This window comes from Mirounga leonina, unplaced genomic scaffold (assembly GCF_011800145.1).
Source record: "Mirounga leonina isolate KUSES-001 unplaced genomic scaffold, KU_Mleo_1.0 Mir_152, whole genome shotgun sequence".
Lineage (NCBI taxonomy): Eukaryota > Metazoa > Chordata > Mammalia > Carnivora > Phocidae > Mirounga > Mirounga leonina.
The window spans coordinates 11,131,720-11,154,144 of record NW_023270380.1 but is presented as its reverse complement, the minus strand read 5'-3'; the positions used below and the strand labels follow the sequence as shown (position 1 = coordinate 11,154,144).

At 40.2% G+C, this 22,425-nt stretch overlaps 1 protein-coding gene across 3 annotated transcripts in view; it reads right to left on the bottom strand.

The window, feature by feature from the left end:
- Positions 1-22,425, bottom strand: part of RNLS (renalase, FAD dependent amine oxidase) — a 278,209-nt gene that overhangs the window by 32,820 nt on the left and 222,964 nt on the right. For all 3 annotated transcript variants that reach the window (XM_035008560.1, XM_035008559.1, XM_035008558.1), the window contains exon 6: positions 13,379-13,554. In XM_035008560.1, coding sequence (XP_034864451.1) covers positions 13,379-13,554 — 176 coding nt within the window. The remainder of the gene's footprint in view (positions 1-13,378; positions 13,555-22,425) is intronic.

Below are 22,425 nucleotides of genomic sequence, written 5' to 3'. Positions count from 1 at the left end.
AACAGACAAAACAATGGTCGTGTTATAGTCCCCTTTAGAGTTTTTAATTTAATAGGAAATTCTCCTGCCCTTCAGCAAGGTTTAGTATATTCATGCATAAACTCTACAAATATGTGTAGTTGGCGAGCCTGCGTAGGGTGCTGGGGGGACAGGCCAGAAGGTGATCTAACAGACTGGGATCCTCTTGTTTTCATCTAAATATAAACGTTGTGCCACAGTCTCTCCAAGGATCCAATTGCTTGGGATCCTAGGATGCAGAAGGCCAAAAACGCTTTGGATCTGTGAGTCTAGACATGAAGCTAAAATCATCTTTCCTACTCAAGTGGGCCTAATCATGACTTCTCCCCCATTTAACAGCAGCTCGGTTCCCCGCCAATTCAATCCTTCTGCATCCCTTCTCTCACTCCATTTCCCTTCTTTTTCTTTTTTTTTTTTTTTCCCCTTCTTTTTCTTGATGACCCAGAAGCACAGCTATTATCTTCTTCTGGTCCTCAATCGTGCTGAATGAACCCAATGGCTTTTTGTTTGCGCTGTGAGATTTTGGCCGAAAGATTGCCACCATTTTGATCTTCAGATCCAGAAACAACCCCCTCCTTTCTACTTCCAATACTGTGAAATTGAAAGAATCAACGCTTGTGCTCTTCAGAGAGACAATAATGGAGGATAAAAAAACAAGTGGTTTGAAAAGTCGGCTTAAATGAGGTATAAATTATATATGGTGAAATTCAACCTTGTTTATGTGTACCGTTTTATAAATTTTAACAATGTACACAGTCGTGTTAACTACCACAACAATAATACAGAGAACATTTCTGTCACCCCCCAAAATTTCCCTTGAGCCTCTTTGTAGTTCATCTCCTTCTCCTAGTCATAGCCCTTGCCAACCACTGATCAATTTTCTGTCCCTACAGTTTTACCTATTCCAGAAAGCCATTCAGGTAGAATGATATGATAGATAGCCTTTGAGTATGGCTTCTTTCACTTAGATAATGCTTCTGAGATTCACTCATGTACTGCAGATAGTAGCAGCCTGTTTCATTTTATTACTGAGTAGTTTTTCATGTATGGAGGTATAACGTTTTGCCCATGTACCAGGTGATCAATATTTGGGTTATTTCCAGGTTTGGGGCAATTATTGATAAAGCTGCTATGAACATTTGCAAATAAGTTTTTATATGGATGTATGTCTTCATTTCTCTTGGGTAAATCCCTAAGAGTAGGGCCCTTGGGTCAGATGGTAAGTGTGTATTTAACTTCGTAAGAAACTATGAAAGTGTTTTCCAAAGGGGCTGGTGCCATTTTGCATTCCCGCAGTGCTAGGTGAGGATTCCATTTATATCCTCACCAGCACTTGGTACCTTCAGAGTTTTTGATTTGAGCCACTCTAGTAGGTGTGTTATGGCATCTCATTTTAGTTTTAATTTACATTTCCCTAACGACCAGTGATGTTCAGCATTTTTTTGTGTGGATTGCCATCCAATCTCTTCTTTTTTGTGTGTGCTAAAATACATATGACATTAGTAGTAGCCACTGGCAAACACTTATCTGCTTTCTGTCGCTACGGATTTGCCTATTCGAGATACTTTATATAAGTGGAACCATTCAAGATGTGGTCTTTGTGTCTGGTTTCTTTCACTTAGCACAATGTTTTCAAGGTTTATCCACATTGTAGCATTTATCAATACCTCATTGCTTTTTTTTTTGTCCTTCAAATATTTAATATGTGTATTCTATATAATTTCCCATGGGTCCTCTATTAGAACTATGTTAAAGACAGATTTCCCACCTAACAGTTGATTTATTTTACAGAGAGAGAGCAGGGGGTGGGGCAGAAGGTGAGGCGGAGCCCAATGTGGAGCTCAACCCCAGGACCCTGAGATCATGACCTGAGCTGAAATAAAGAGTCAAATGCTTAACCGACTACCCAGGTACCCCCTTAATGATTGATTTTTTAATTGAGGTAAAATTCATTGCTTTTTATGCTTGAATGATAATCCATCTTATGGATATACCATATTTTGTTTATCCATTTGTGTCCATGATGGACATTTGGCCTATCTCCACCTTTAGTTACTGTGAATAGTGCTCCTATGAACATTTGTGGACACGGTTTTGTTTGAACACATGTTTTCCATTCTTTTGGGTATATAGGACGGGGATACTTTGGTCATCCTGCAATTCTATGTATAACTTACTGAGGAACTGCCAAACCGTTTTCCACAACATCCAAACCATTTTATATTCCCACCAGCAAGGTAGGAGCATTCTAATTTCTCCACATCCTTACCAGGATTTGTTTTTCCTTTTTCTTTCTTTCTTTTTTTTTCAAATTATATTCATCTTAGTGGGTATGAGATGGTATGTTATTGTGGTTTTAATTTGCATTTCCCTAATAACTAAGGACACTGGGCATCTTTTCATGTGCTTGTTGACCATTTGTATCTCTTCTTTGAAGAAATGTCTATTCAAGTCCTTGACCCATTTTAAAATTGGGTTGTCTGATTTTTTGCCATTGAGTTGTAAGAGTTCTTTATATATTCTGGATTGTAGACCCTTATCAGATAAGTGATTCACAAATATTTTTTCCCATCCTGTGGGCTGTCTTTTTACTTTCTTAATCCTTTGATGCACACAAGTTATTAATTTTGATGAAGTCCAAATTATTTTTTCTCTTGTTGCCTATGCTTTTGGTGTTATATTTAAGAAACCATTGCCAAATACAAGGTTGTGAAGATTCAGCCTTATGTTTTCTTCTAAGATTTTATGATTTTAGCTTGCATAGTTGGGTTTTTAATCCATTTTGGGTAAGTTTTTGGATGGGGTGTGAGTTAAGGGTCCGACTCATTCTTTTGTATGTGGATATCTGGTTGTCCCAGCACTATGTGTTGAAGAGACTATTGTTTCCCATTGAATGTTTTTGGGAAACCTAACAGAAATCAATTAACCATAAGTGTGGGTTCATTTCCAGACTCATGGTTCTATTCCATTAATCTATATGTCTATTCTTATGCCATTACCACATTATTTGGATTAGGGTAGATTTGTAGTAAGTTTGAAAATCAGAAAGTGTGAGTCCTCTAGCTTTGTTCTTTTTTCAAGATTGTTTTAGCTATTTGGGGTCCCTTGCAACTCCATATAAATTTTTGGGTCAGCATTTCTGCAAAGGCCATTGGGAATTTAACAGCAATTACAGTAAGTGATCTATGGATCACTGTGGGTAATATTGCCATTTTAAAATTATTTAAGTCTCCCAGGGGAGCTGGCTGGCTCAGTTGGTAGAGCATGTGCCTCTTGATCTCAGGGTCGTGAGTTCAAGCCCCACATTGGGCACAGAATTTACTTCAAAAACAATAATTAAGTCTCCCAATCTATGAACATACAGTATATTTTCCTGTATTTAAGTCTCCTTTAATTTCTTTCAGCCATGTTTTCCAGTTTTCATTGTAGAAAGCTTACATCTCCATGGTTAAATTCATAACCTCTTCTTTAGTAAAGTGCTCTTCCAAATCTTTTGTCCATTTTTAAATAGTTGGGCCATTTGTTTTCTTATTACTGATTTGTGACAGGTCTTTATATCATCTGGATACTAGTCTCTTATCAGATACATGTTTTTACAAATGTTTTCTCCAAGTCTCTGTCTTGTCCTTTCATTTTCTTAACAGTGTCTTTCAGAGACATTGTTTTTAATTTTGATCAAGCCCGATTTATCAATTTATTTTCTTATGGCTTGTGCTTTTTGTATCTTATCTAAGAAATGTTTGCCAAACTCAAGATTATAAAGATTTTCGCCTGTTTTTATCCAGAAGTTTTATACTTTAAGGTTTTATGGTCTATGATCCACGTTTAGTTAATTTTTGCATACAGTGTGAAATGTGGACTTTGTATCTAAAATGAAACATTCCAATTTCTATTTTGCTACTTACTAGCTGCGTCACATTAGGGAAAACCATGCAACGTGAACCCCAGTTTCTTCATTTGAAGCAAAGATAGTGATATTTACTTCCTGATCTGTCGGAATTGTGAGGATCAAATGGAAAGAAGTAGAAAATTGCTTTCTAAAATAAGAGCATAGATGTTAACTATTATTTCTAGCTAACAGCAGCAGAAGAATGATGATGGGAGAATGTGTCATAATTGGGGGAAAGCCAGAACTCAAACAATTACTGGCAGTAGAGTGAGGTGTTTGAAAGCCCTGGCTTTTAAGGTACTGAGCCTCTATTTCCCAACTTCCTCATCTGTGCAACGGGGAAGAAGCAGACACTCCACAGGGTGCTTGGAGGGTGAAGTGAGTTAAGTACAAAGCCCAGTGAGCTACACAGACTAGGGGATTAATAAATGCCATTTTTTGTGGGGTGCCTGGGTGGCTCAGTCCTTTGAGGGTCCGACTCTTGATTTTGGCTCAGGTCATGATCTCAGGGTCATGAGGTTGAGCCCTGTGTCAGGCTCCCACACTGAGCCAGGAGTCTGCTTGAGATTCTCTTCCTCTCCCTCTACCCCTCCCCGAACTGGCACATGCGTGCTTTCTCTCTAAAATAAGTATATAAATATTTTTAAAAAATAAATAAAAAATAAATGGCATTTTTGAGAGACAGAGAGAGAATGAATATATAGAAAGAATTTATAATGAATAGACACATACACACACACACTCACACACTCACACACACACTCACACACTCAGTGTAATAAAATGATGATGTGGCCTGTCATGTTTAAAGAGGTACTTTAGACCAAGGTGCAAAGACCAAGGTGAAAAGAAAGAATGCACCTTGTGCTCTCCCACCTCTGGGAAAGTGCATCTGTTGTTGGAACATCATTCCCTCTGCCAGTCTGACTTCATTTTGTAGCTCAAGTGATGTCTTCTCTTAGGAAGCTGTGTGTTGCCACTCTCCTCAAACTTTCTGTATTCGGGCACCTGGGTGGCTCAGTTGGTTAAGCATCTGCCTTCAGCTCAGGTCATGATCCCAGGGTTCTGGGATCGAGTCCCATGTTGGGCTCCCTGCTCACTGGGGAGTCTGCTTCTCCCTCTACCCTTCCCCCGTGCTCGTTATCCCCCCCCACTCTATATCAAATAAATAAATAAAATCTTAAAAAAAACCTCCCTTTGTTCACAGAGTATATTATACATACCTTTCCTATAGCAAACCACATTATCTCATGATTATCTGCTTTTTGGTCAGCTTTGCTAATTATATAGCAAGCTCCTTGAAGGAGGGGAGCTGTCTTTGAGTCTTTAGAATCCTGCATAATGTCTTGCATAGAGTAAGAGCTCAGTATAGGTGTGTGAAATGGAAACATGGACATACATTATTAATTTCTAATGTGGATATAAATAGCTTTGGGCAACTGAACTTTTTTATTTGTTAGTTTTATAGCATAATGCTGATGTCTATCCTTAATAGATCAAGTAGACTTACCCTTTATGGGATAGTGCTGGAATCAGGCCTACTTCTCTTGGGGTGTTCACACCCATACAATAACCTCCATCATCAAGCTTTAAGTAGTAATACTGACTACAGATGAATATATATAGCATTTGCCCAGGAGAAATGACAGACTGCTTTAAAAAGTTTTCTATAAAGTAACGCTGCCCAAAATAATTAGTTCTTCTGAAAAAGTGTGATTCTGAATACATGGCAGGGTCAGTCTCATGAGTACTTAAGAAAAAATGATTTAATTAAATTCCTATGTGTTAAAACATTTAATAGTTTGCATAATATGGAATTTTGTGAAAAGGGGAAATATCTGCTCATAGAAACTTCAATTAAACTGTGATTGTACATCCCTAATTCCATGATCAGAACTTCTCAGCCAATGATCTCACATACATGCAGCTACCTCATAATAAACCGAAGCAACTTGTCAGTAATGAGCCAGTGACAAAGAGGTGGGAGATTACGCAATGGAATGGTCAGCTTAGTGCTGACACCTGTAATGTGTCTTGCTGTTGATGGACTGGATCATGCCAGAGTCCACTGATCCCAAAGGGCCTGTTTTGGCTCTCCGTACATTACCAGAAACTCATGGCACATAGGCAAGAGCACTCTTGTGGCCAAAATGTCATGCCAGGAAATGTTGACTCATGGCGTAAATGGCATAAATATGTTTAACTACCAAACACTAAAGAATGTGCAAGTCAGTCTGGGAATAAATAGCCAGAAGCTGAAAAATGTATAAGCTTTAAAAACAACAACAACTGACAAGAGTTCCTTGCATCCACGAAGTCCACCTCTTTGGTCTCACCTTGCTCTGATGTTATTCAATGGTCCCTATGGCACGACTAAGTGTCATAGCGCCTGGCACTGAATCAGTCCTTCAGAAACATGCCTTGTCCAGGGCTATTTGCAGAAGTGAAGCAGAGAACACAGAGAAGAGAGAAACTCTGAAAAGAGAGTGCGAAAAATGAAAAAGTAGGACAGCAAGTGGCTGTGAAGAGAGGTAGTCGGGGTGCCTGGGTGGCTCAGTTGGTGAAGCATCTGCCTTCGGCTCAGGTCATGTCAGAGTCCTGGGATCGAGCCCCATGTCGGGCTCCCTGCTCAGTGGGGAGTCTGCTTCTCCCTCTCCCACTCCCCCTGCTTGTGTTCCCTCTCTTGCTGTGTCTCTGTTTGTCAAATAAGTAAATAAAATCTTTAAAAAAGAGAGAGAGGTAGTCAAGAAAAGAAAGCAAGTGAAAGGGACGCATGAGCTCGGCTCCTAGGAAATGACCCCATGTCCTCTCTTCCTCCTCTTGCTATGCGTTTAGTAATATCTCCCGAGAACTTGCTTCGTACTAGCGTCTGTGGTGAATGTTTTCCACCGTGTTGCCCCATTTCATTCCAACCACAACCCTATGAGCCAGGTTCAGTTGTTACTGGTCACAGATGGGCCCTGAGGCTTGGCATGCCAGTCTAGCCCGCTCAGAGGCCCACCAAAAGCCAGGCTTTCAACCTAAATCTGTTTGATGCCAGAGTCCAAGATCATAATCACATCATTAAAAATCTAGAAATTATAAAGCACAAATATGGGAGAAAAATCAGAAGGACCAATAGAGTATGATTTTACTGTGCACGTAAACTACCAAGCAACACACGGAACGTACCTGAACTGATAAACACAATGGTTATTTTTTTTTTCAGAGTACTTATCCTGGGAGGCTGTATGTTTGAATCTGTAACGTTTAAGAAAAGTGTCAAAATTGACCATCCATTTTATTAAAAAGATTTAAGTCCAAATGGCTTTGTTCCTAAAACATTGAAATCAAGCTCAAATTCTAAAGACCTGATCCAACCAATGATAGGCCAAAGAATACATGCCAGGCTCTGAAAGACGTGCCCCATCTTGTGGAAATAAGGGTGTAGCTTATCAAGGTGACTATTTTGAAGAGGACAATCCTTGGGGTTTATAATTTTGGTATTTTCGTGCAAGCAGTCACTGCCTTCTAGTTCCAACCCAAGCAAAACAAGATAACGAGGGCGATACACCAGGAAATGGGTAAGAAAGAAAAAGAAAAAAATGAGAATATGAATTGCTACTTGACCTTCCAGGGATGACCTAGACACCATCACACATCCAAAATTAATCTCAGAGGGCAAGAATGTAAGTACTAGGTGGCCTCAGGCTCTTTGGTGTGTGCACCTTCTCCCCCCACCAAGCACAAACAACTAAGGAAAATTCTGGCCATAAGTTGTTGTACATTCCTTCTTTTCTCTTTTATTCTTTCTACTCCTGGCAAGGACTATGCCAACTGAGGTAATGAGGAAGCCAAAATGGGAAATTTGCACTAAAAAGGGTGAAGAGTTACTTGTTTAAGGAAAAAAAAAAAGGTTAGAGTTAAAGTGAAGAATGTGAACGGGAGGTTGAAGGGAGGACAAACAGGAAGAGATGAGCCCACAGGGCTGCTGGTCAGGGAAACTTCAGTGGGGAATTAAGAGGTAAAGGTGCACAGGGAAGGTGTGGGGGAGCTTCCAGAAGCGGGAGATACAGAGAATGAGAAGAGAGACTTCCAAAAGTGCTGGCAAGGATGACAAATGTTGGATATTCTTTAAAGTTTCATAAAAGGTATTTGTAAAGATTGGAGTTACAGGCCCACCTTGGAGGTATCACGAGCTTGGTTCCAGACCACCACAGTAAAGCAAGTATTGCAATAAAGCAAGTCAAATGAATTCTTTTGGTTTCCCATGCATGTAAAATTTACATTTACACTGTACTGGAGTCATTTAAGTGTGCAATAGTATTATGTATTCAAAAACATACATACCTTAATTTATAAGTATTTTATTGCTACAAAATGCTCACCATCATCTGAGCTTTCAGAGAGTCATAATCACTGAGCATAGATCACCATCATAAATACAATAATAAGGAAAAAGTTTGAAATATTGTGAGAATTATCAGAATGTGACACAGAGACATGAAGTGAGCTCATTCTGTTGGAAAAAAAATGGCGCCCATAGATCTGCTCAACCCAGGGTTGCCAGAAATCCTAAATTTGTTAAAAAAACACAGTATCTATGACATGCAATAAAGCCAAGTGCAATAAAATAAGGTATGCCTGTATTTTAAATTTCTTTTGGTTGTGGAATTGTGTTTCTTTGACTGCAACACAAGACTGGGCCGAGAAGAGCTCTTGATTTATGCAGGATATAGTAGAATAAACTTTATAGCAGGTACTCTTAACATGGGACTCATGGGAGGACTAAATCCTCATAATTGTATGCAATTTTTGTGGCCATGTGTACATATATATTTTGAAATGATGAGAACCTTCATGCTCATAGTCTTTATCAGATTCTTTTTTTTTAAAGATTTATTTATTTGAGAGAGAGTGTGTGAGATTGGGGGGGGGAGGGGCAGAGAGAATCTCAAGCAGACTCCTGGCTGAGTGTGGAGCCCAACTTGGGGCTCCATCTCACGACCCTGAGATCATGACCTGAGCAGAAATCAAGAGTCCAATGCTTAACTATCTGCACCACCCAGGCACCCCTGCTTTTATTTAGATTCTTAAAGAGTTCATGATTCGTCTTAAAAATATGAACAGACTGCCACTGGGGAGAGAGGAGGCATTCTCTCAGGGCAAAAGACCAAGTTAAAAAAAAAATGTAACTACAGAAGATACCTGATTTCTAATTGTACTGCAAAAGCTTAAGAGGTTAGTCTGGATCCATTTATTTTGCCAGAGATACCAACATCTTCCTTCCCTCCCCTTAAATTCCTCTCCTGATTTCCTTGGTATTTGAAAATACATTCAGTGGTTTTTTTCTTTGTTGGTTTGTTTTTGTTTTAAAGACAGTACTCCATGAGTGTGCTAAATAAATCAGGGGAAAGAACGACTGGCATTTTCGGGGACTCAAGAAAGGTGGGGGAAAATCAGAGTTCAACTCACAAGCAAATCACAGACATTTACGATAGTTGGAGCAAGGCATTGCAAGAAGCCCTGAAACAAGGGAAAAAAGCACAGTACACAGCAGTGAGAGTATTAGGGTCATTGGACTGCTCACCTGTCCCGTCGAGGTACACAGGAAGGCATTTGCAGCAATTACTCTCCTACTGAAGGCATTAATGCATCATGCTGGTCTCAGAAGCCTTCATGCAACGCATCACAGCTTAGACATCCAGTTCTATGAGCTGGATAAACATTTAAATTCTGGAGGGCAAAGAGTGCCAAAGGGAGGACTGAGAACCCTGAAAACCTGCCATTGCTTTGCTAAGTTTGTTCAAACCACCTCCTCAGGTGCTTTATGCAAACCCGAATGGGAGGCACAGAGCAGCTCCCAAGTCTTTGACACACGCCTTCCTCCTTTGTCCGCTTCTTTCTTCCCAGCAGAGCAGCGCCCACAAGAATGCACCGTGATCTTACTCAAGACCAAAAATTCAGCCCAGTGTCTTTGAAGAAGGCCGTCAGCAAATCTTAGTCCCTGGGGTTCGGGGACCTGGGTCCCAGGCATGCCGCAGGCATTTGTTAAATGCTTATTGAGTCAATGAGTAGCTAAATGAGTAATGAACAGACATGGTGCACCCTTTCCTGTCACTGTGGGTCTGTAACTTTAGAGGCAGCCCAGGACGTGGGAGAGTAGTAGTGGGGAAACTAGAATGCCCCCCCCAATATGCCCTTACCCCTTTCCCATAGCAGCCACTTCCTTAGAGGGGCTGGAGCCTGGAAGGGGGTTGCTCTCCCTGGAGCTTTGATGAGGACAGCAGGAGGTACTGCCTCATAAAGGCATCTACCAAGGAAGTCTGGAGGGAAAAGGGTGTGGTAGGCAGAAATCGCACTCCCCCCAACCCTGTCCAAAGATGCCCACATCCCAATCCCCAGCACCTGCGAATGTGATGTCGCATGCCGAGGGAGAATGAAGGTTGCAGCTGGAATAAACGTCGCTGATCACTTGAGCCCAAGATGGGGAGATTTTCCTGGAACATCCAGGCAGGCCCAAAGTAATCACAAGGTCCTCAAAGGAAGAGTAGGGGCAGACACAACAACCAGAGGGACGCACAATGAGGATGTGACTAACTGTTGCTGACTCTGAAGGTGGAGGAAGGGCCCAGAGCCAAGGAATGTGGGCAACTTCTAACAATTGTAAAAGGCAAGAAAATGGTTCCTCTCCTAGAGACTACAGAAAGAAATACAGCCTGCCCACACTTCGATGTTAGTCCATGAAACCCGTCCTGGACTGCTGATCTCCAGAGCTGTAAGATAGTAAATTTATTTTGTTTTACGCTCCTAAGCCGGTGGTGGCTTGTTGTAGCAGTCTCATGACACAGCGGGTCAGTGACAGGCAGGGAAGGACAGGCAAGTGGGAAGACCGGTTTTGTCCTTATGAGCCAAGGGATCTTCGGGAATTTCTTTCATGGCTTTGAGGCTTTGGTTCTCTCATCGCTAGAGGGGGTTAAAACTAGCAACCTCATCAGACTACTTTCAATGTTAAATGAGATCACATATTTGAATGGCCCAGCTCCTGGCTTGCACACTATGGGTGCTCATGATTCCTGATCCCCACCCCCTTCTCCTCTACCCTTGACAGGGCAGGGATCGCAAAAGAAGAGAAAAAAGGGAAAAAAATCAAATGAATGGAGACAAAGGGGTCTAGGATGGGGAATCCACACCACCCATTACTGCCTGGGGTGCGGGACGCCAGTTCTGTGGTCTCCCGAGGATTTCATGAAATGAGGGTTTGAAGGGCTCTACCATTTGTCAGAAAGAGGGGGGAGTGTGAAGAATAGGAGACATTTGGGGTGGAACAGGAGAGGGGGAGGAGGAAAAGAAAAGGAACATAGGGTGGGACCTAGACTAGAAGACATGGGTAGGATTTCCCTAGCATGGGGACTGCACCTCTGCTCAGAAATGAATGGAAGTTCAAAACCAATGGGTGGTTCCTCTTTCTTTTCTGTTCCTCTTTCTTTTCTGTTCCTGTTCCTACACAATCCTTCCCTTCAGTCTATGCACATAGTAGACCATATTCATACACGTGCATCAGTGAGCTTATTGAAGGTAGAGCATGTGTTCCGGGATGACAAGGGAAGAGGGGTGCACACATTTATTTATGTCAAATTTCAAAGGTTACAATGGACCTTTGAAAAGCACTGGCAAAATGTTCTCTTGGGAATAATAACCAAAAACTAGTTAAATCCTATTATGTCTCTGGATCTGTCATTTCTTATTCCTTTTTCTGAGGTGATATGGGAGATTATCTATCTATATATCTATCTATCCATCCATCTATCCATCTATCATCTATCTATCTACCTATCATCTATGTATCATCACCGTCATCTATCTCACGATGTAGGCAAGATCTCTGCCATAAATGATGATGTTATGTTCTGTAGGGTGATGCTCAAGGTACTGTGAGAAGGTTATGGATGCTGGAAAATGCAAACTTCTAAGTTTTAATGAAACAACTTACTCCCTTTTAGGCTTTACAGCCAATGTAGATTTTGTGACAACAGAGCTGTAAATGCACTGGGTTAATTTCAAAAGAGAACATCCAAATTGTAATAAAAATCATGGCTAGGGTTTGGATGTACTTTGTATTCAAATATTTTTTATTAAATTTTGTGATATTGCACAAACTTTGAATAGGTCATTTTGTGGTTGGGGCAAATCTATTTCTATTAACACATTTTAAGTTTGAAGAAATAAGTTGATTTTAACCCATCTTTCCAGCTTATTAAATTATTTTGCGGAAGTCACAAGAAGAAACTCACAAACTATTGTTCCTTTTAAAGGAATATTTATAAATTGCAAAAGGACTTGCCGTGTAATACATCTAGCTTCAAATTACAGTAACAAGATGATTTCCCTGTCTTCTTTTTCAAACCAACCTAAAATTGAGTTAGTAGCACATAAAGACATTAGCTATTGAGATTTTTTTCAATGCTTTTAAAAGGAAAAAGTAAAGTCTTCTAAAGTGACCATGATACGTTTAAGTAAATATTTTCCCCAAAGTTCCCTGTATAATTGAACTTGAGAAGACACGGGTAAACACACAGACAGGCTGCAGTATTTTAGAAAGTAATTTACCATTTCCTCTGATTTTTGGAAAGCCCTGCATGTAAAATATACAAAATCTGCTGCAATTTCTCACAATACCATTTTTTCCCAAAGGTTTCCCAAGTTGGGTAACCAGCAGCGCTAATAAATCGGTTAGTCCACAGGCTCGGAGATCTTGGGGGAAAATAGTCACTGCTGCTTTTGTCTTCTGCCCTTTGCTGCAACTGTCCCCAAACGGCTTTACAACTGAGTTTACAGATCAAAAGACTTCTACAAATACTCGCAAACTTCTGTTGGAATATGCAGAGATTTTCGGAAAAGTCAACATTTACTTAGTGCAAGGAGCCTGAAGTCTGAGCTAGCCGAGCGATCAGCAGGTTTATCTAACCCAGAAAAACAACTCAAGTAGCTGAATTATACAGGTATTCACCTTTGTCCCCCAAGGAGCTTTGCTGGCGGCAGTCAAAACCAAAGTGGGAACTTAATAAAAATGAAAATTGTGGTAGCAAAATACACTTACAAGGTTAATTTGACATATTGCAAAAAATTGGGGAGGTTAAAGTGGTTTCTATATAACCACAGTCCTGATTTAGAAAAACCCCAGAGAAACAGCTGTATTATGATATATAACCGGCCTTGCCTGCATAGGAAACCCCAGCTTTTGGGTGTGTAAGTCTCGAGATGCTAGATTTGGGGGAAAATTGTACGCAGCTCTCATCGAGAAATAACGGGCTAGTAAGACCTGTCGAAGTTTACGGTTACACATGAGGCAAACAAATATTTGCTCCAGAGCTCACATCGTTCGTTTCTTGAACTACAGAGTGGAAGAGATGAGAAAAAGGAGTCCGTTCTGCTGACTCAGTCAATTCTGATGAAGAAAATTAGGTCCTCACCCGCGGATTCTCTGCTTACCTGAGAATGTCTCCATTTCCGGCATTTGGTCGCAACTGGTCGAGGCAGGCCTGGCAAGATGCCTTCCAGATTCTGGAAGATTAGCTCCTGCACATCCTCGGTGCTGTACTCCAAGTGGGTGACTCCAAACGGGACAGTGGTGTGAACCACAAGGGAAGGCCCGATTTCGGATGACTCTAGTGTTAAGAGGAACACAAGGACACATCTTGAAGCAGGCTAGAGTGAAGTATCTGTCAACATTTCAAGCCAGGTTTAAGAATGAATCACAATCGGGGCGCCCGGGTGGCTCAGTCGTTAAGCGTCTGCCTTCGGCTCAGGTCATGATCCCGGGGTCCTGGGATCGAGTCCCACATCGGGCTCCCTGCTCCGCGGGAAGCCTGCTTCTCCCTTTCCCTCTGCCTGCCACTCTGCCTACTTGTGCTGTCTCTCTATCTCTCTGTCAAATAAATAAATAAAATCTTTAAAAATAAATAAATAAATAAATAAAAATAATAAAATTATCCCAGGGGTGCCCGGGTGGCTCAGTCATTAAGCGTCTGCCTTCAGCTCAGGTCATGATCCCAGGGTCCTGGGATCGAGCCCCACATCGGGCTCCCTGCTCAGCGGGGAGCCTGCTTCTCCCTCTCCCACTCCCCCTGCTTGTGTTCCCTCTCTTGCTGTGTCTCTCTCTGTCAAAAAAATAAATAAGATCTTTAAAAAAAAAAAAAAGAATGAATCACAACAACCAGACAATAAATAGAGGGAAAACGGACTCTAATCTTGGACCATCAAATTAGGCTAACTCTGAAATTCAAAATCAAGCTTCTCTGGAGAGGAGGACAGAGTCACGATGAATTTTAGAGAACAAATCTTTAGATCTTGCTGAAGAACCAGAAAGAAGGAGAAGAAGAACATCCAGTAATTTCTGCCTTGGGTAAAATCCAATTGATTGGTGTGTTCATCTTCTCCCATCCACTAAATTATAAGTTCTCCAGGGCAGGAGCTGTTCCTTATATATAGCTTATACTCTCCTTAAATTCTGAGAACAAAGTAGATGTTCAGTAAACACTTACTCATTTTCTGTTAAACAAATTGCAAAATATTTTGTTGAAATTATATTAATGCCAGAATAAAATATCTTTACCATGTTAAAAAAAAAATCAAGCTTCTCTCTAAAAATGGGTTTGACTTCATATTCTTTATCTTTGAAGCAACATTAAGAGTAAAACCTCCTTCATTCATCACATGGAACTACTTTCCATTTTTGTTTGCCATTGAGGTTTTTTGTTTTTGTTTTTTTTGCTATATTTTCACAATTTCAAATAATGCACATCGGCTTTGTACCTTTCACTCTTTCGTGGAATACGGAAAATCAGATGATGTTTTAAGTTGAAAGCAAAGTGACCGAGGCATTACAAAACACAGTGTTGGCAGGAATGTTAAGAGTTTGCCTGTTATTACAATTTCAAATCATGTAGAAGGGAAAGTTGAGGGGAAACAATCGTAGATCTAAAACGCATGAAATAGGGGCACCTGGGTGACTCAGTCGGTTAAGTGTCTGCCTTCGGCTCAGGTCATGATCCCAGGGTCCTGAGATCGAGCCCCTCATCGGGCTCCCTGCTCAGCGGGGAGTCGGCTTCTCCCTCTACCCCTCCCCCCTGCTCATGATCTCTCTAATAAATAAATAAATAAAATCTTAAAAAAAAATAAAATGCATGACATAATAAGACAGTTGGTGCTTTCCCCCACCTTATTGAAAGAAGAGAATATTGAAGTATACAAGGTCCTGACAGGGATTGGCAAACCTGATTCTGGAAATTCTAATTTCGCACTGTCAAGGGTAAGACAATGATCTATTTGGGGCAGGTTTGTTTGAACAGTTTTACACACTAAAAAAACCCCATGGCACAACGCTAAGCCATTTACTTGCTATATGCCCACCTGCCCTCTTTCCATTTTGGGGTTTTTGTTTTGTTTCGTTTTCTGTAACATCAGAATCTTAGTACCTATCCCACAGGTCTGCGGTGGGGATTATAGAAACTAACGCCCGTGAAGAGCTTGGCACAATTTCTGGCATCGAGCAGGGGCTGCATCAATGTGAGCTATGAGAACAGAAGCAATACACCGGATATAGACAAAAGAAAAGGTCCGTGGTGTTGCCCACATGACAGGTGTAAGGTTTTTTTGTTTTTTTTTTTAAGTACTTCATTTTTACCCCACCGCTCTCTGCCCAGAGAATCCTGGATTGTGAATTTTACAGCAAAACGCAAGGGAAGGGGGAGTCCCAAAATGCTGTGAGCATTTCAAAGTCAAGTGAGTGCTTCCAAATATTTTCATATGCACGAGGTGGGAGAGCTGACTTCGGAATCTGTGCAGTAAATACAGTGTAAGGAGATGGTCCTCTGTTTCCACGCCACAGGAGCTTGAAAGAGGACACAGAGGGGCCCCCTCTGAACATTCAGTGTTTAACCCCCCAGGGGAGGACCCCAGAGTTCAAACCCTCAAATCTTGTCACCCATGGAGCACCTGGTTGGCTCAATCCATAGAGCGTGTGACTCTCAACCTCGGGGGCTGTAAGTTCGAACCCCACATCGGGTGTAGAGATTACTTCAAAATAAAATCTTAGAAAAAAGAAAAAAATCTGTTGCCCACCTTGCCCCAGGGAGGGTTCTTTCGGTTCCCAGGTAATAGATTAAGGGAGGCTTGCTCCCAACAAGGGGGTTTCAACCCCACCCCACTTCTGTTAGGTACCAAATCTTCCCAAAGACAGAGAAAGCTACTGGGTCGAACTTCTGAAGCAGAGTTGGGTTCTGAGCTGGCTTATCGATGGCAGGCTTCCAAGGAAAGTGAATGCTCGCCACATGCTGAGAATCTGAAGGTTGCACTGACCCAGCCATTTGCTTGGCGGGGCGGAGGGGGGCGGTCATAACATTACTGAGGGCAGTGATGGTGCCTCACCAGCTCTCTCCCATTTACGTTAGCCATCCACTCCAAGAAGAACAGTAAAAAAAGGAAATTTAAGACCCAAAATGAAACCGTTCTTGCATGACAATGAGAGAACAACCTGGCTGCTTGTTTTTATTGGAATCAGACAAAAATTTTCAACAGCCCTCACCATAGCACAGATCTGTACCTCTGAAACAAATAATGCAATATATGTTAAGAAAAAAAAAAAAAAAAGAAGAAGATAGCAGGAGGGGAAGAATGAAGGGGGGGAAATTGGAGGGGCAGACGAACCATGAGAGACTATGGACTCTGAGAAATAAACTGAGGGTTCTAGAGGGGAGGGGGTTGGGGGGAGGGGTTAGCCTGGTGATGGGTATTAAAGAGGGCACGTTCTGCATGGAGCACTGGGTGTTATGCACAAACAATGAATCATGGAACACTACATCAAAAACTAATGATGTAATGTATGGTGATTAATATAACAATAAAGAATTTAAAAAAAATTTTCCAGAATTTAGATTAAAATTTGAATCGCTGCAACCCGAAACCATGAGTTTTAAGGGAAAGCTCCCTCCGCCCCTTCCCCCAAATTAAAGGGTATTTTTAGAAGCTAACGTCCAAAAATACAAACAGCCAACCAGACTTTAAACGTGACTCAGGTTTGGAAATAGAGCACGGTAAAGAGCCACAAATATGTTAACGGGATTCAGAGCGTCGAGTCAGTATAATCAGCATTCTTTGGTCACTGGGAAGGTAGTAATAATGTTATCTTTCTTCTTCTCTTCTTTATTCAGTGTAACAAGTCCAGCACTTTGCTTTTGGCATATCAAATTAAGTTCACGGTAAGTCAACAACTATTTCTGTACACTGGGAGATCAGGGGCTTTAGTCGGAAGGTAAGTACTTAAACCTGGGCATCCTAACAGCCCAGTGGTCCTGGACAACTTAATCTCTCAGGCCTCCCCTTCATACATCAATTAAAAGGGACCAGTACTACTTCCCTTATAAGGCTGTCACAAGGATTAAATGGGTGAGGAGACATAAAAATCTTTCTTCAAACATGAAGTGCTACACAAATGTAACGCATCCCCAGATAATATTCTCCCTTTGGCCTCTATGCCATAGCAAGAGCAGCTTTGGAGAGGGATAACAGAGTTGGCTTCTCTCAAAACATTAAGATTGATTATTATATCAACACCCCAGGAACAGTGGCAGACTATTCCTGGATATAGGCACAGCAGTTTTTACATGTTTTTTTAATTATTGTAGTAAAACAGACATAATCTAAAATTTACCATTTTAACCTGTTTTAAGTATACAGTAGTCTCGCGTTAAGTACACCCACATTGTCCTGTAACCATCATTGCCATCCATATCCAGAGCTTTTTTTTTTTTTTAAAGATTTTATTTATTTATTTGAGACAGAGAGAATGAGAGAGAGAGAGCACATGAGAGGGGGGAGGGTCAGAGGCAGAAGCAGGCTCCCTGCCGAGCAGGGAGCCCGATGCGGGACTCGATCCAGGGACTCCAGGATCATGACCTGAGCCAAAGGCAGTCGCTTAACCAACTGAGCCACCCAGGCGCCCCATATCCAGAGCTTTTTAAACTCTCCACATAAACTCTGTACCCATGAAATGCTGACCCCCTCCATCCCCGTTCCCCCCCAGCCCCTGTCAACCATCACTCTATTTCTCTCTCTGATTCTCACTACTTCAGGTGCCTTGTAGAAATGGAATAATATGATATTTGTCCTTTTATGACTGGCTTATTTCATTTAGCATGATGTCTTTAAGGCTCATCCATGTTGTAGCAGGTGTCCGAACCCCCTTCCTCTTTAAGACTGTGTAATACTCCAGTGTGTGGATGGACCACGTTTTGTGTATGCATTCATCTGTCCATCCATTTATGCAGGCTTCCATCTTCTGGCTCTTGTGAATAATACTGCTATGAACATGGTGCACCCATATCTATTTGAGGCCCTGCTTTCACTTCTTTTGGGTGTATGCCCAGACGTGGAATGGCTGGACCATATGGTAATGCTATGTTTAAATGTTTGAGGAATCACCGTATCAATTTCCCACAGTGACTGCACCATTTCCCTGTTCCCACCAGCAAGGTACAAAGGGTCTAATTTCTCTGCATTCTCATCAACACTTGTTATTTTATTTTATTTTATTTGTTATAATAGCCATTAGTGTACAGCTTTGAGTGGGGTCAAGGCGCTAGGAGTTGGTAACAACAGCAGGAGCCCCAGCGTCAGAGGTAGGGCAGAATTTCCTTCTATGGCTGATAGAATACTGAGCTCGAGAAGGCTCTCGAGTGAAATACTTACAAAACTGTCCCTTGTCCTCCAAACAGAAACTGAAATTTGTCTTGAAATTAAAGACATTAGCTGCCTCAGATCCATGGTCATATCAGCCATAAAAATAACCACTAACAGGTAAAAACATGCTTAAAGGGGATGCTTCGGTGGCTCAGTTAAGCGTCTGCCTTTGGCTCAGGTCATGATCTCAGGGTCCTGGGATCGAGCCCTGCATTGGGCTCCCTGCTCAGCGGGGAGCCTGCTTCTCCCTCTGCCTCTCCCCCTGCTGTGCTTGCTCTCTGTCTCTCTCTCTCTGACAAATAAATAAATAAATAAAATTTTTAAAAAATGCCTAAAGACACGATGCTACTTATAATAAAATACATTTGTTTAAAGATTTTATTTATTTATTTAGAGAGAGAAAGCATGTGTGGAGGGGAGGGGCAGAGGGAGAGAGAGTCTCAGCCAAGATCCACATCCAGCGCAGAGACTGACGCTCGATCCCACGACCCTGAGATCATGACCTTAGCTAAAATCAAGTCAGACGCTTAACAGACTGAGCCACCCAGGCGCCCCAATAAAATACATTTTTAAAACAAATCCTAACTCAATTGTGTTGCTCGAAAGAATGGGATCTGTATGATACTCTAAGATCTCTGGAATGGCTTCATACATAGTCAGTTTTCATAAGTGTTACCTGTGTGCTTGAGTAGAATTAAATTTAGTTGTTGAATTAAATTTTAATAAGTCCATTAGGACAATCTTATCAATTGTGTGGTTCTAATCAGCTAAATTCTTATGAATTGTCTGCTTGATCAATTACTGAAAGAGGTATATTAAAAATCTGTCCTGAATATGGTAAAATTTTCCAATTTCTCCTTTAAGTCCTGACAATGTTTACTTTATACTGAAGTTTATACCAGTTTCTATTTCCTGATACCTTTTAACAATACGCTGTGAACATCTTTACATACATTTAGAAATGCCTTGAAGTTTATTTTCTGTTTTTTATTTGTTCCACTTTTCCAACATTTCTTTGTTTCTTTTTAAAATTAAAAAAAAAAAGTGCCTTCTTTTTGTTTAAACCACTTTTACCCCTTATTTCATTTTTCCTCTTTACTAGTTTGGACGTTATATGCTTGGTTTCTGTTTTTAGGGATTACCCATAGACTTAAGCATCCAAATTAAAGTCAAAAGTTAGTATGTTTATCTTTCTCTAGAATAATATAAGAACCTTTGAATACTTTAATTCTGATTTTATGTTGGTTTTTTTTTTTTTTTTTTTGGTCCAGGTTTCACGTATTCAGCTTTGTTTTAATACACTCAATGTTTGTTTATATTTATCTATCCACAGCTTCCTTCATGGATCTCACAGCTTGTCTCCAAGGTTATTTTCCTTAAAGTATCTCATGTTGAAGTTCCTTAATGAGGTTCTGTTAAAGGCTTTTGTTTTTCTAAAAATGTCTTTATTTCACTGTCATTTGCAAAAGATAATTTTCCTTGGCATTTAATACTACATTGAAAATATTTGCTCTCAGCACTTTAAAGATACTCTTCATATAGGTTAGCTTTTACTGATGCTGTTAAGAAGTCAACCCCATTGGGTTGCAGGTCCTCTGCGGGGAATTTTCCTTTTCTATCTGGATGTTTCTATTGTTTTCTCTTTGCCTTTGGGGTTCTGCAGTTTTACTTGGATATCTTGAGGTGTGAGTGTCTTTTTGCTTCCCTTTTTTGACTTCCTTGAGTTTTCTCAATCTGGAGACTCATTTTTGTCATGAATTTTGGAAACAGTTCTCCCTGTTCTTTCTATTCTGTCTTTGTGGAACTCAGATTAAAGATACAGCAGATGCTCTGATTCTATCTTCATGTGTCTTGGTCTCTTTTTAATATTTTCCATTTCTATCTTTCCATGCTAGATTCTGTGTGATTTCTTCTGATTTATCTTTCAGTTTACTGTTCTCCCTTCATCTGTGTTTATTCTGATGTTCAATTTGTCCCTTGAATTTCAAATTTAAATTATTTTATTCTTCATCTGTAAAAGTTGTTTTTCAGATCTGCATGATCCATTCTGATTGTTTCCTTCTCTTTTATTTCTCTAAACATAGTCAATGTATTATACTGTGTGTTTGATCATTCCCAAATCTGTAGTCTTTATGAGTCTGATTCCCCTTTATGTTGTTAAGGATGGCTATTGCCACATGCTCATGATGGTGTTTTCCTTGTGTGTTTTGTGATTTCTTTTTTTTTCCTTATTGTGAGCCTAAAGTTCTAGCAACTTCATCTGAGAAATTCTCCGAGGCCTCAGCTTAAAGAGTGTTCCTTTGGAGATTTACTTTCGCTTCTGCCAGATGCCTTGGGGGCAATACTGCCCATGACTACTTTAACTAGATTTTTGGAATATACTGGCAGAATGAATTCTGGCATCAAATCTGCCTGAGGATGGATATGTGGTTTGGCATCTCAGGGGAGATATTTCATTTCTTTTTTTTGTTTTTTCCACCCCACTCAAGGACAGACAAGCATCCCCACTGCCTTATTCTGCCAGATAGAATAGATCAGATACAGAGAAGTTCTTTATTTTATTTTATTTTTTTAGATAGAGAGCGTGAGAGAGCAAGCACCAGCAGGGGGGAGGGGCAGAGAGAAGGAGAGAGAGAATCTCAAGCAGGTGTGGAGCCTGACCCAGGGCTCTATCTCATGACCCTGAGGTCATGACCTGGGCTGAAATCAAGAGTTGGACGCTTAACCCACTGAGCCACCCAGATGCCCCCCCATGCTGATAAACTTTTAAGTCTTGAAGAAACAGAGTGATTTTTCTTGGAAAACAAAAATTATCAAAATTATCTCAACATAAAGGAAATCAGTATAAAGCAAAATATATAAAAGAAATTGAAAAAACAGCCAATAAATTAATTTTTAAAAATGACTTCAAGGTCTGGTTGCTTTACTTGTGGTTTGTTTGAACTTGTCAAGCTAGTACAATATTTATTATAGACATACACATCACATTTACACATATAAATATATACACAAAACTGCAAGCTATTTTTCTATTAATATTAATAGGTACATTTTTCATATTAGTAGGCATAATTAAGAAAAACATGATAATCTCAATATATATTTAAAGGGCATTCATTAACATTTACTATCAATTCATTGGGAGAATGTTACAACATGAGAAAAATTACTTTCTCAAAATAGAATATCTTTCTTAAGCTGATGATTTGTATCATACTTTACAGTGAAATAATATAGATTTTGTCAAGAGTAAGATCAGCATAAACCAAGGATGCTTAGAAAGACTGGTGGTATATAACACTGCTCTGGTCAGTGCATTAAGATAAAAAACAGAAATAAAATTTATAATACTAGAAAGAAAGAAAATCATATAACCGAAAACCATAGTGACCCAACATGAAACTTCAAATAAATTTAAAGATCTTGATATTAAATTGATTTGCCTATTTACCAGCAATAATTAGCAAGAAAAAAAAATCTTAATTAATTCCACAAGAGTTTTTTGGAATTTAAAAAAATGACCCTAAAGGGAAAAATAAAGCAATGAGAACATTTTCATTTTCTTTTGAGAAATCAATAAGTGAAGACTTGTTTTGCCATATATTTAAATACCCTCTAAAGTCACAGCAATTAAAAATGCCTGACGCTAATGGATAATAATAGTCAATGAATTAAAATAGATATCTCTGGAAAGAAATCCTAAAACAGATTAAGTAGTTAGTGGACAACAAACTTCAAACAATGGAGAAAGATGCATTTCTTATATCGTGCTAGAAATTGGATATATAGAAAAAATACCT